At 35.6% G+C, this 13,204-nt stretch overlaps 1 protein-coding gene across 10 annotated transcripts in view; it reads right to left on the bottom strand.

Moving 5' to 3' along the window:
* The window catches only part of MAMDC2 (MAM domain containing 2), a 403,751-nt gene that overhangs the window by 286,908 nt on the left and 103,639 nt on the right, over positions 1-13,204 (bottom strand). For all 10 annotated transcript variants that reach the window (XM_045468454.1, XM_045468452.1, XM_045468451.1 and 7 more), the window contains one exon: positions 5,526-5,583. In XM_045468454.1, the coding sequence (XP_045324410.1) occupies positions 5,526-5,583 (58 nt within the window). The remainder of the gene's footprint in view (positions 1-5,525; positions 5,584-13,204) is intronic.

Below are 13,204 nucleotides of genomic sequence, written 5' to 3'. Positions count from 1 at the left end.
ATGCTGTCCACCTCTGACTGCTAGCCAAGGTACATTTTGATCTGGGATGATACTCAGAGTATTTATCAATCTATATGGTCACTCAGACTGAGCATGTCCTAGAGGCCCCTGGTAAGACAAGTATTAAACTTCCAGAAGGTCCAGGCTGGGCCCACTCAACCATGAAGCACAGGAAGCCCAGTACCTAGAGCCCACAGTACTTTTGGGGACTCACAAAAATGTTGTCATTTATTTTAAAATCAGAATTTTTAAGATGAATCTAGTAACAATGTGAAGGTACTTAGTGCCACTAATTCTACATTAAACAAGGGTCATATAGTAAATTTTATGTTACATATATTTTACTACAATAAAAAATGCAGATGCCATTTTGCAAAACTAACTGTATTAAATGGTAGAAATTCTTAGCTAAGCCAGGAAATGTTGCTGGTCATTTAATATTCATAAACACTTTAGGGTAGAAACTGATGATAGCTATTATACACAAAGTTTTGTTTAAAATAGGGTACAAGAGTACTTCTCAGAAAAAAAAATAAGTATTGTACGCTTTAGTTTTGTGTAATAACACCCACTGGTACATTGGTAATAACTTCAAGAGGGTTAACAATAACATGGTCATATAACATGGCCATAAAATACAATAATATAATCATAAATAGGCATGAAGACAGTATAAGGGGGAAAAGATGCGTAATCTTTACAAAACGCCAATAAGAAATATAGCATAAGAAATGTATTTCTTTAATAAGCTTTTAAATCCTGCCCCCCACCAAAAGTGAATATGATCCAACTTGGATTATATTTGTCTTTATACCAATGCAGTTATACAATATATATTGTTCAAAATTTTTAATGGAAGAAGGAACCCATGACAGCCAAAGTCCTTAGGGTCCAGGAAAGGGTCCATAATGCAGTCCTGGGTCCTGGGAGTCTAGGGAAAGGGCTGGAGCTACTCACAGGGCAAGGTTATGGGGAATTCAAGGTGACAGCAAATTTCTAATCAGCACAGAAATGTCAATATTTTAACAATGAGATATCTGTGCCAGTGCATAAAGCCCCAGTGGTAGAACAGGTCAATCCTGCTGTTGTCGGGAATAATGCTAAACAGATGCAGTCTCTTTTTATACCTACTGTGCACCATGGCAGGGATATTCAACATTTTGGGGGTTCAAGATACACATATGCCTGGAAAGATAATTCAATAGGCAGCTCTATTTAGGAAAACAAAATGGTACTTCACACTTGATAATGACCAACTAGATGCACCCAAATGGCAGCTGCATGCCTGGGAGGAGCTGTTAACCTCCAAAGAGCTCCCACTGAGGGTTTGGTCATTTGACTTAGTCATTGGCACTACCTTTCTTTCCTGCTGTCCTGTAGGTTGATTTCCAACACCCATATTTAGAATCTAGCCAACACTCTGGCTTACCATTTTTTCACCCTCTCAAGTCAATGGTTTGGATTCCATTATAGAAACTCAGCCCCATGGCCACATACTGGGCTCTGTCATTCCTGAGAATTGTTCTACATCTTTTGGAGGCTCACAAAAATGTTGCCATTCCTTTTAAAATCAGCATTTTCAAGATAAATCTAATAACAATGTGAAAGTACAATGTGAAATTCCAATAAATTCCAGTATATCCCCCTTTGCTCATTACCTCCAATTCTTCCAGCTCTTTCACTTCTTCACTACTGCCATGATTGGTGTTTGTTCTCAACATTCTCATTCCTTTGACCCTTCAACTTCCTGAGCTTTCTCTCTGCCTGGACTAATTCTTTTCCTTACTTATTCTGAGTGTGTTCAGTAAACTCTCCATCATTATACTTAGCTCACTTGTCCTTTATCCTAAAAGCTCATGTACCCCATAAACAGCCAGTCTTGGACCAATCCTCTAATGTACCTTCTCTGTAAGTTTTCCTCTATTTTGGTTCTTTGGGAGAAGGAGGGGGAAGCTTTTAAGAGAAAGTATCTTTCATTGAAATTGGGATGAGCCATAATAGCCATAATGAATACCTAACATAAAAGGTGGAGTTTTGAGGAAGTACCTTCCAATTCTCTTCCATTTCTCTCCTTAAAAATGATTTCATAGCTTCCTAATATTCTGTGTTAATTTACTCATACCTAGAGCTATAGGATGATAATTTGCTTCACTTTAGAACTCCTATAATGCTATCCCACTTTAGGCAAATATCAATTAAACAAATATAAAAAAATGATAATATAAAAATTAAGTCTCAATTCATGCACAAAATTTGAAATATGAATCCAAATATTTTAAGATTTCTTCAGGAATTGCATAATTGCAAAGGCAATAGCCTGAGAATGGTGTACTGTGTTTATGCTAGGTCCACACGGTTTAGACTCTAGCAAGAAAAAATATTCTTTCTTTTGTCAGTATTTTATGAATCATACACTTGTTTATATGCACAGTAACTTCTATGTCAGAGTTCAGTCACTATTTTACTGTTATTTAACCATTTGCTGTCATTACAATTAAAAAAAATTTGTATCCTATAACAATGTAACAAGGTAAGCATTCATTAAATGGGGGCGCTGGGAGCAGTGCTAAAAATATGCCTCCAAGTCAATTACTTTGGCATGGAACTTAGAAGTGAATGAACAAAATTCTAAATAAAACCACGGAACTGCCATGGCACACTGTTAATGCGGACACAAGCAACATGAGAAACATTAGAAATAATGCTGAAATATTAAAAGCACAAACATACAACACAATGGCTAAAGATTTATGCACCCTAAGAATACAGCTCACATTCTTAATATTTATGCCTATGGAGAAATTAGTCCTTTGAATTTTGTGAGTTTTTAATTATGTGTCTTGCAACTGCCTTTTGTTTAGAGATGCAGTCAGATCCCATGTATATAAGGAAATGGACCTGAACTGCATTTTTAAATAATATATTTATTGCCTTGTGATTTGTCTAATCAGAAAAGCCACCATGTTTGTTGCATTGGAAAATTCTAAAATGTGTAAAGATGAAGAAATCACCTAGAATCTCACCATCCAATGTCCAAATTTACTAGCATTTTGACAGTTCCTTCAGGGTTTTTTTTCCTCGATATTTTTACATAGTGTTTATATGAATACACTATATCCATATAATAAACTGTAATATGTGTACAATTTTGTATGTTAATGTTTCTCTTAACCTTAAATCAAGATTTATCAAGACACTAAGAACCATCTATGGACATTATATAGGCTGCAAAATATCTCCTCATATGATTATAACATATTTAATTAGTAATACTCCTAATACTAAAATATTAGGTACTTTCCAAGTTTTGTCATTACAAATAATTCAGTGATGAGTATCCTTGGATATGAGTTTTATCCCTAGTTGAGTTATTTTTATCTGAGGAAGTTTCTTAGAAGGAAAATTATTAGATCAAATAGTATCTTGATATATATTGCCAAATTCTTTTCCAGTAAGATTAAAACAACTTCCTGGCAACAGATAAAAGTATCCGTTTTACCCCATCTTCAGCCCATTAAGTATTATTATTTCTAAAAATATTGCCAATTTTATTAGCAAATATTTTTATTCTTTTAATTCAGATCTTTTATTATTTGTAAATAATATATTTACAAATAGCTACATTTATTAGCTAGTTGCTTATATTTCCTGCTTTGTAAATTGTCTATATACGTCCATTAGTCATTCTTCTAGGTTGTCAACATTTTTCCTTCCAATATGTATAAGTTCTTTATGTATTAGGCATTAATCCATAGATATCATATTTTATTTTTTGATGGTTTGAATGCTCTTTTTTAATGAGAAAAAATAAATAAGAATATGACATATAATAAAGTTAGTATCATGAATCCTATACTTCCCTAAATTGGCTATATCACTGTTTCAAAAACTTTTGATTATTCTCATCTGTTTATTCTTTCAAAAAATTCTTACAATCTTACAGTTCTAACAGAAAACAAAATCCATTGGGATTTTCAATATAATTAAATGTATGAATTTAATTCATAATTAACTTAGCTTTCCACTCTCCTAAAATGGTTCTTATTCCCTTGTATTCAAGATTTCTGTCTCACTTATCTTTGGATGTATTTTTTTTTAAATAAACTTAATGGCTTCAAACAACAATTTATTATTATCTTCTTGGAATCTTTTTTTTTTTTTTTTCAACGTTTATTTTATTTTTGGGACAGAGAGAGACAGAGCATGAACGGGGGAGGGGCAGAGAGAGAGGGAGACACAGAATCGGAAACAGGCTCCAGGCTCTGAGCCATCAGCCCAGAGCCCGACGTGGGGCTCGAACTCACGGACCGCGAGATCGTGACCTGGCTGAAGTCGGACGCTTAACCGACTGCGCCACCCAGGCGCCCCACTTCTTGGAATCTTTCATGGGCTGTAGTCAGATGGCATCTGGAGCTGCCGTCCAGACTCAATGGGGCTGTATGTCCAATATGGCTTCCTCACTCATCAGTCAAGCTCATCAGCGTTCCTCCTCATGGACCCTCCTTCCAGCAAAGTACCTCGATTTCTTACATGGTAACACCGAGCTCCAAGAGTTGGAGGCAGTCTTCTTCAGTCTAGTCCAGATCTGGCATAGTGTCACTTGCCATGTTCTATTGATCAAATCTGTTACCTGACAGCTTAGATTCAGAAGGTGGAGTATCATTCACCTTGTCCTGGAGAAGTGGCCTGTGCAAAGTCCACCTTTGGAGACAAACTACCAACCACACTTTCTTTATTGATCTTTATTTGGTCTAGAATTTTCTTCACAAAAGTATTTGAAATTTGTGTTGCTATAGTAATTTGTACATTTTTTTTCTCATAGTTTACTAAGCAGTTAGGGCTGATATGAAGGAAAGATCTTGTTTTTTGATATACTTATTTTGTATTCAATTGCCTTACTAGATGGTCTTATTTATTCTAATTACTCCTCAGTTTAATATTTTAGTTCTCCTAAGAAGATAATCATACTCTCTGAAAATAAAGATGACTTTTTCTCTTTTTCAATAAATACTACCTATTGTACCAGTCAAGACTTTCATAACAAGACTAATAGGAGGCATCCTTGTTTGGTTTCTGTTGTATAATTTTTTAAGTACAAGTATATTGAAGTTATAAGCTGGACATATTTTATCAACATACACATCTCCCAGAGCTAAATTAAACTACTTATTTTTATGTGTCAATGCAATACAAATGAATAGAAAGGTAGGTTTTTATTTCACATAAATTGAATTTAGGGAAGGGGCCAATAAAACAAGATGAGGAAGAAAACAACTAATATATTTTGGACACTGCAATATTTTCTTCCTGATATCTATAAACTTCCAAAAAGAAATCATAGCCATAAAACATTCCATTGACTCCCACAAATAGCTAATATCTCTAAATAAATATAAAACATCATAAATTTCTGCAATTTGTCCTTTCTTCCCAAGCTTGACTATTTATACTAGAAATAAAGAATCATTTTAAGTACATAAATAAATAAGTATTAGAATAGGGCTTTTCAGCCATCTTATACTCACAAATGGCTGATAATCATATGGTGGAGCATAGTCTTCAGCATATGTTGTCAATGCACACCTAAAAGGGATAAGTCAATATGTGAGAAAAGAACAACCCCAAAAAGAATGATATTTAAGATGTTTAGTGCTATCTGCTTTACATGAAATAAAAACATTTCAAGGAGGATTGGTCCTAATAAAAATGTTAAAACCTACAACTGGAGCACCTGGGTGGCTCAGTTGGTTGAGCTTCCGACTTTGGTTCAGGTCATGAACTCACGGTTTGTGGGTTCCAGCCCCACATCAGGCTTTGTGCTGACAGCAGGGAGCCTGCTTGTGAGTCTCTGTCTCCCTCTCTCTCTCTGCCCCTCTTCCGCTTGTGCTCTTTCTCTCTCTGTCTCCCTCTCTCAAAAATAAACATTAAAAAAAAAAAAAACAACCTACAACTATCCCAGACCTTGTTTATAGCATTATCTACCACTATAAGATGCCCTTCCTTCAATTACTTCCAATTCAGTACCACTTACTACTCTCCTGTACTAATGATATGCTACCAAGCCCAAGTCCCTGAGCTTAGGTGCATTCCAGACTTTTGGGATTCTCTTTACCATCTGCTTTCTGCGTCTCAAACCCTTTTGACTCTATGCCCCATGTTCGCTGCTAGATGACAGCTGAAAGAGATAATAGAAGACAACCAGGTGGACCGAGATTATATAGCTTCCCTAACCTCCACCCAATTAAACACAGAGCAATGCTGAATAAATATATCCTCCCTTCCCCAAGTCTACAAGCACAGCCAAGCTCCAAGGGGAAACCCTGAGGTGCCCGAAATGAGGACGATGCTCACTAGAATGCAAGCCGTAAGATGATATGCCAAGACTAGAAGGTAGAGTGTGGGCTGCATATGAAGGGCTGGAGACATGGCTTTGGGGTCACAGAAGGCACAGAAGGCTGTCCTACTCACAGCCAGGAGTCTGTAAAGTCTGTAACCTCAAATAAAAGAAATCAAAGAAATTCCAGCCACCAGTTTAGGGAAACTTGCAAGAAAGCTTCTCTGTTTAGAACTCAGCGTGGGACAAAAATTATTCTCCAATGAGAGAAAATAAAATAAAATAAAATAAAGCCCTACTTTTGTTTCTGGCAGTATTATGGGACTAGACAGTCAAAGAAACTCTTCTGAGAATTGCACACCTAAAAATATTGGGCACAAGGAAATTTAAATATTTTAATGCCTGGCTATGCTGGTGAGAAAGAGAATTCAGTAAGTAAAAGAATTCCAAAATAACAAGGAAGTCAAATTCAGAATGGTTATTGGGTACAGGTGCTAATATTTTACTTGGTGATAACCACCAGTTCCTTCAGGGCTTTCATGGTGTGGTTTCCAGAGTAGTAGTATTAGCATTACCCGGAAACCTGCTAGGAATACAAACAAGTGGGTCCCAACCCCAATCTGCTGAGTTAGAAAGCTGGGGGTAGGGCCCTGTGGCCTGTGTTAACAAGCCCTCTAACTGATGCTGACGCACACTCAAGTTTGAATACTGGCAGTTAAAAGAACAAATATTAGAAATGTAATTTTCAAACTAGCAAGTAAATTTTTAAATTTTTATTATTTTTTTAAATCTAAGTTAGTTAACATATAGTGTAGTAATGGTTCCAGGAGTAGAATTTAGTGATTCATCACTTACATATAACACCTGGTGCTCATCCCAACAAGTGCCCTCCTTACTATTATCCACTTTGCCCATCCTCCCACCCAACACTCCTTCATCAACCCTTCGTTTGTTCCCTGTATTTAAGAGTCTCTTATGGTTTGCCTCTTTCTCTATTTTTATCTTATTTTTCCTTCCCTTCCCCTATGTTCATCTGTTTTGTTTTTTAAATTCCACATATGAGTGAAATCATATGATATTTATCTTTCTCTGACTGACTTATTTCACTTAGCATAATACACTCTAGTTCCATCCATGTTGTTGCAAATGGCAAGATTTCATTCTTTTTGATCACTGAGTAATATTCATTGTGTATAATAACATATCTTCTATATCCATTTATCATTCAATGGACATTTGGGCTCTTTCCATACTTTGGCTATTGTTGATAGTGCTGGTATAAACATTGGGGTGCATGTGCCCTTTTGAGTCAGCATTTTTGCCTCCTTTGGATAAATACTTAGTAGTGCGATTGCTGGGTTGTAGGGTAGTTCAATTTTTAATTTTTTGAGGAACCTCCATACTGTTGCAAGTAATTTTTTTAAAGACCAATCTAATAAGAAGAAAAGAATAAAAGGAAGAAATGAAAATCATTTTTGCTTATAAGACAAATTAAAATCATAAAAATAAAATTAAATGCCTTTGCAAATACAATGAAAGTAAAAGGGTTAAACTCATCAGTGAAAATATTTTCTTAGACTTAAACCGAACATCATATTGTATTATATAGTACAACTCTATGTGTCTATACCTAGAATAAATTATTTTCAAAGGAAGTTTGAAAATAAAAGGATATAAAAAGGTATATCCAGAAAATATTAACCAAAAGCAAGTTAGTATTCTTATATTAATATCACATGTAATCGACTTTGAGTCAAAAGTTATTAGTAATAAAGATCATTACGTATTGATTAAAGGAACAAACACCAGGAAGATCCTAAGTCAAGAAACCTAACAACACAGAATGTGTAAGTCAAAAAATGACAGAATCACAAAGATAAAATGACCAATCCACAGTCAGGACAAGATTGTTACACATTTCTAGATCCTTTGTTTCCTTAAACCCAAATATCTACATATATCCTCCAAAATCTGGTGATAACCACCAGTTTCTTCAGGGCTTTCATGGTGTGGTTTCCAGAGTAGTAGTATTTGCATTATCCGGAAACCTGCTAGGAATACAAACAAGTGTGTCCCAACCCCGATCTGCAAAAGCAAATAAAATCACACAATTACCCATGCCTAGTGCATAACAGTGGCTAGAGAAAACTACAAACTTCAGCGCATGTGTATGTGGGAGAAAAATCCAAAATCAGTAGAGCCATATCCAAAGCCCATACTGGAGCAAAATCAGGTGGGTGTTACATGGAAGACAGGAGAGAGTGGCAAGTCCCTAATGGGGATGGAACACAGAAGACATCACCCCCAGAAAAGAAAGCATCCTTCACTGATGGGAAATACTGAGAACAAGTCTGTGACTAGAGGATCCGAAGATTGGCTTTCCAAGAAAGAGGCTTGGAAAGTATTTAAGACCACAGTGGCAGTCTTGGGAAGGATCTGCCTCTGGGAAATTGGGCAAAGGCAAAGAAAACTAGCAAGGCAAAGAAAAACAAGAATTCAAGCTCAGAAATGAAAGGTCCTAGAATCACCACTTTCAAAAAAGATGGCTTCAATAAAATATAGATCACTTCACTATTCCAACAGTAGAGGGCACTCTTGAACTAAGAGATTAAGAAAACTGCCCAGACTTCTCACTCCTCCTTAGAATTACCCGATTGCTGCTCTTCCAGGAAAATTCAACATATGATAAACAGAGTAGTGCAACATCACTATGAGAAGAAAACAGTAAATCAAAATAACTAAGCCGATGAAAACCTTTTCTATAAACATTCCCAAATAGGCACAAATTCTGGATTCTATTCTATGAATTGGAGATTCTAGAAAACGCAGTAAAGCAAGGAAAAGAAGTGTGAGTATAATAACTGGAATAAAAGAAACAAAGTTCTTATTTTCCACATATAAGATTATCTACGTTTTAAAAATCCAAGAGAATCTACAAATCATAACAACAGGCAAGTTTCAGGGAGGTTGTTGGATACAAGATCAATATACAAAAATAGCATACCCATACACCAACAACAAGAAATTAGAAAGCATAAAGTCGAAATATCTCATTTATAACTGCAATAAAATCTCTAATTTTCCTATAGGAATGCATCTAACAGATTTAAAAGATATTTATGACAAAAATTTTTAAATCTGCTGAAGGACATAAAACAACCTCTTTATTTATAGGTGACTATTCAATATATGTTACATATACATATGTGTGTATGTATAATTTCTAAAAGGTTTACAATCTGATATTTTATATATAATTCTTGATTAAATTATAATTTGAATTTTCTATCACTCAAAAGACACCATAAACAGTGTTACAAGAGAATTCATAGACAAGAAGATATTTATTAAAAAATTAACTCAAATAATATCAATATCCAGAATAAATTTAAAAATCTTAGAAATCAATAAAAGACAGTATCCTCTAGAAAAATGGACTAAGACTATAAATACTTCACAGTAGAAGAAAACAAAATGGCTATTAATATTTGAAACAAATTCAGGCTTAATATTCAGTCTTAAATTCAGCAGTGAAATGCAAAGTAAAACAGTAAGTTACCATTTAATATCCATTTGGTAAAAATTAAAAATCTCTACATTGTTTGTAAGGATATGAAAGTATGAGCATGTTCATACATTACTAGTGGCAATATCTTACAGAAATGAAGGTGCATATATCTTAATAACTAGCAATTATATTTCTAAGTATTAAGAAATCCTTGCACATATACTCAAGAAGACATACATAATATTCAATGCAGCTTTATTTGTAACAGTGAAAAACTGGAAGCTAATGCCCATCAATATTGTGAATATATTAAGTTACTCTATAAGTCATGATAAATGGTCTTTTTTAAAAAAATAAGAAGCAAACATGGCTAAGATATCAACTTAACATTATAACTAGGAAATAAGTAGATGGATGTCTGAAGAGTATTTAAATGGAAATATTACATAATCTTAAAATGTTTAAGTGTTAATAGATGACGGTGAACTTATTTCTCTACCCCATCCTCATCCAAAGTTACAACTCAAATGATACAATTATCAGTCAAACAGAGTGATGCTTTGGGCAGGCCAACCTCGCAAAACAGCTTTGAGCATCTCTCAACCCACTTAAAGCACTTAATGGGCAGAAACCCATTCCACCAAGCTCAGGTCCTTCTCTCTTTCTTTATTATCACCTCCCAGCACAGAGTCTGATACAAGGTAGGCACTGAGAAATATGAATTAAATGAATAAAGCAATTAAAATAAAATTAGAATATAAAAAGATAGAGATTTACTACAAAACTCAAAGTAAATAAAGGTGGAGGGTTAAAATATTCAGTTATCTTTTTGAAAATGCAATGTGGCTCAACAAAATGGAAACTTTTATAATAGTGAGTGATGAATTTCAGTCAGTCAGCTATAAACTCTTTGTGATCACCCACCTCCCCCAAGCATTTCAATCTGAAAAACAGGGCAACAATCTTGAAGTGATATATTTTGTCCAATTTGAAACAAAATGGTCTTTTGAAAATAAAACCATAGATCTTCCTCTTCGATATCAGCTGAAGGCTATAGCCAAATAAAGAATATAATGAAAGAATAAATCCCTTAGAAGAGAAATGGTCTTCAGAGAAACTCAAGAAAGCAAGAGATGAGGAAACTAAGGGAAGCATGTGTTCTAGGCACAAGGAAGAGGTGTCCTGGCCCATAAATAGACCTCTCTGGAAGGTTCTGGGAGCAGAGCTGCAATACATTAATGTCAGTGTCCCAGTCTGATTATGACAGCTAACAGTGACTTTAGCTCATTGTCTGGAATCACCTCAAGCCAGCCTTGTGCCACATGTCCCTGCTCTACCACTCCATAACTACCCACAGCTGATAGGTCTAAACATCAGCTCCTAGTTCAGATTCCATCAGGGCTCTGCCATGGGATTTCTTACTAGAGATGAATGGGAAAGAGTCAGTCCCTCTTCTGTGATAAGAACCATGGGATGTAAAGTACCTCCCCTCAGAAGGAGAAAAGGAAGCCAACAGGGAGAGAATCCTGGTTCTAATTCCAGTAGTCTTGGAAGCCCAACTCTTCCAAGGACTTTCCCAGAGTTCCATCTGGTAATTCAAGCTCCTATAATAAACTCTCCTTTTGACTCAAGGTCATTTTAATTGTGCAATTTTTACTTACAACTGAAAGAGTCCCACTATAATCAGGTAGTCAGGATCTGAGGCCATTGATTATTGTAATCTTATAACTAACTCACACACTCTGAACAACACTCTGATTATATGTTGCCTTCCTATTCTTTTTTTTTTTTTTTCCAAGAGAATCCTTTTGTTAAGGCTGACATGACTGGTATGCTTGAACATTTTATTTCCCATTGTAAATTAACTAATTAGAATAATGGCTTTTCTTGTGAGTTTAATGAGCATAAGTCAATCTTCATGAGTCAGATAAATTCTGAAGCACAGATAAAATTGTCTTTCTGGAAATGTAAAACTGAAGACCAGATGCTGATAAATTTACCAATATAATGCCATGCTGTAAGAACGTTTGGAAAGTGGACAGCTGGCTTTCACCCAGCACCACCCACAGTTTGCCACACATGCCCTCTTCAACCTTTAATGGTTGTAAGGTAGAAAACTGCTAAAGGTGTTCTGCAAGATGAAAAAGGAAAAGAGGTCTGATATTGAAGTTTTTATTAAAGCCATGATATTAGTTAAAATGCCTACAACTACACCAACCTCTATGGTAACATGTGTAAATCTGACAAGATGAAATACCAAAACCCAGGGAATCACAATTTCTTAAACCTGGAAGAAATTTAAAGGTCAACCACTTCTTTTCTGTTTTGTCTGGAGGACAAGCAGATATTTTACCCAGCTTCCCGGCAACCAGAACAAGGACATGTGACATCTATCTACTCAGCAAATCAGACAGTCCCACCTAAGAGTCTGAATCTGAGTAAGTGACTCAAAAAAGCAGAGAATTAATTTGGAATTAATCCCATTTCCGGCAGCAGTAGAAGCAGCATCTGTTATTTAGGACAAGGAGAGGCCCATGGCAATGGATTCTACTTGACTCCATGTGGTAGGATGGAAGGGGAGGTTACAACCACTCTGGGAAGTTCTGTCTCATTCTTAACAGAAATTATCATTTTTTTTAAATCTCGGATATACCTAAGGAATGAAGCCACACAGAGCAAATCTGATAGTTCTTCCACATCTGCTGAATGCTGCCCTCCCCCTTTTTTAATCTATCACTTATTTACTCTCAAACTTCCCCAGCTGTGTAATTCTCATCTCAATATGTTCAGTTAATTTTACTTCTTGCGAAAATTTCTCTTGGAGACTTCTGTTCTGCTCTGGTCTCAGGAGATTCTTCGCCCAACCTGTGACACAGCTGGCTCATTGGTGAGCCTTAGTCCTGGGGATAACTGCCTCTGCTCTCATTGAAGGATTTTCTATTTTAGGGGGCCCTTATCTTTTTCTACCTTTGTTTACTCCCTCTTTTTTTAAATCATTAGCATAGAGTGTTATGTTAGTTTCAGGTGTACAATATAATGATTCAATGATTCCATACATTACTCAGTGCTCATCAAGGTAAGTGTGCTCTTAATCCTGTTTATCTATTTCACTCATCCTCCCACCCACCTCCCCTATGGCAACCACTCGTTAGTTCTTTGTATTTAAGAGCTGGGGTTTTTTGTTAGTCTCTTTTTTCTTTGTTTATTCATTTGTTTTGTTTCTTAAATTCCACCTATGAATGAAATCATACCATATTTGTCCTTCTCTGACTTACTTCACTTAGCATTATAATCTCTAGGTCCATCCTACAAATCAATCTCAAAGAAGCTAGAGGGCAAGAGGTGGAAAGAACAGATGAAAT

Source organism: Leopardus geoffroyi, chromosome D4 (genome assembly GCF_018350155.1).
Source record: "Leopardus geoffroyi isolate Oge1 chromosome D4, O.geoffroyi_Oge1_pat1.0, whole genome shotgun sequence".
Lineage (NCBI taxonomy): Eukaryota > Metazoa > Chordata > Mammalia > Carnivora > Felidae > Leopardus > Leopardus geoffroyi.
Note: the sequence above shows the minus strand (reverse complement) of the source record. Positions and strands in the feature narration are given on the sequence as shown.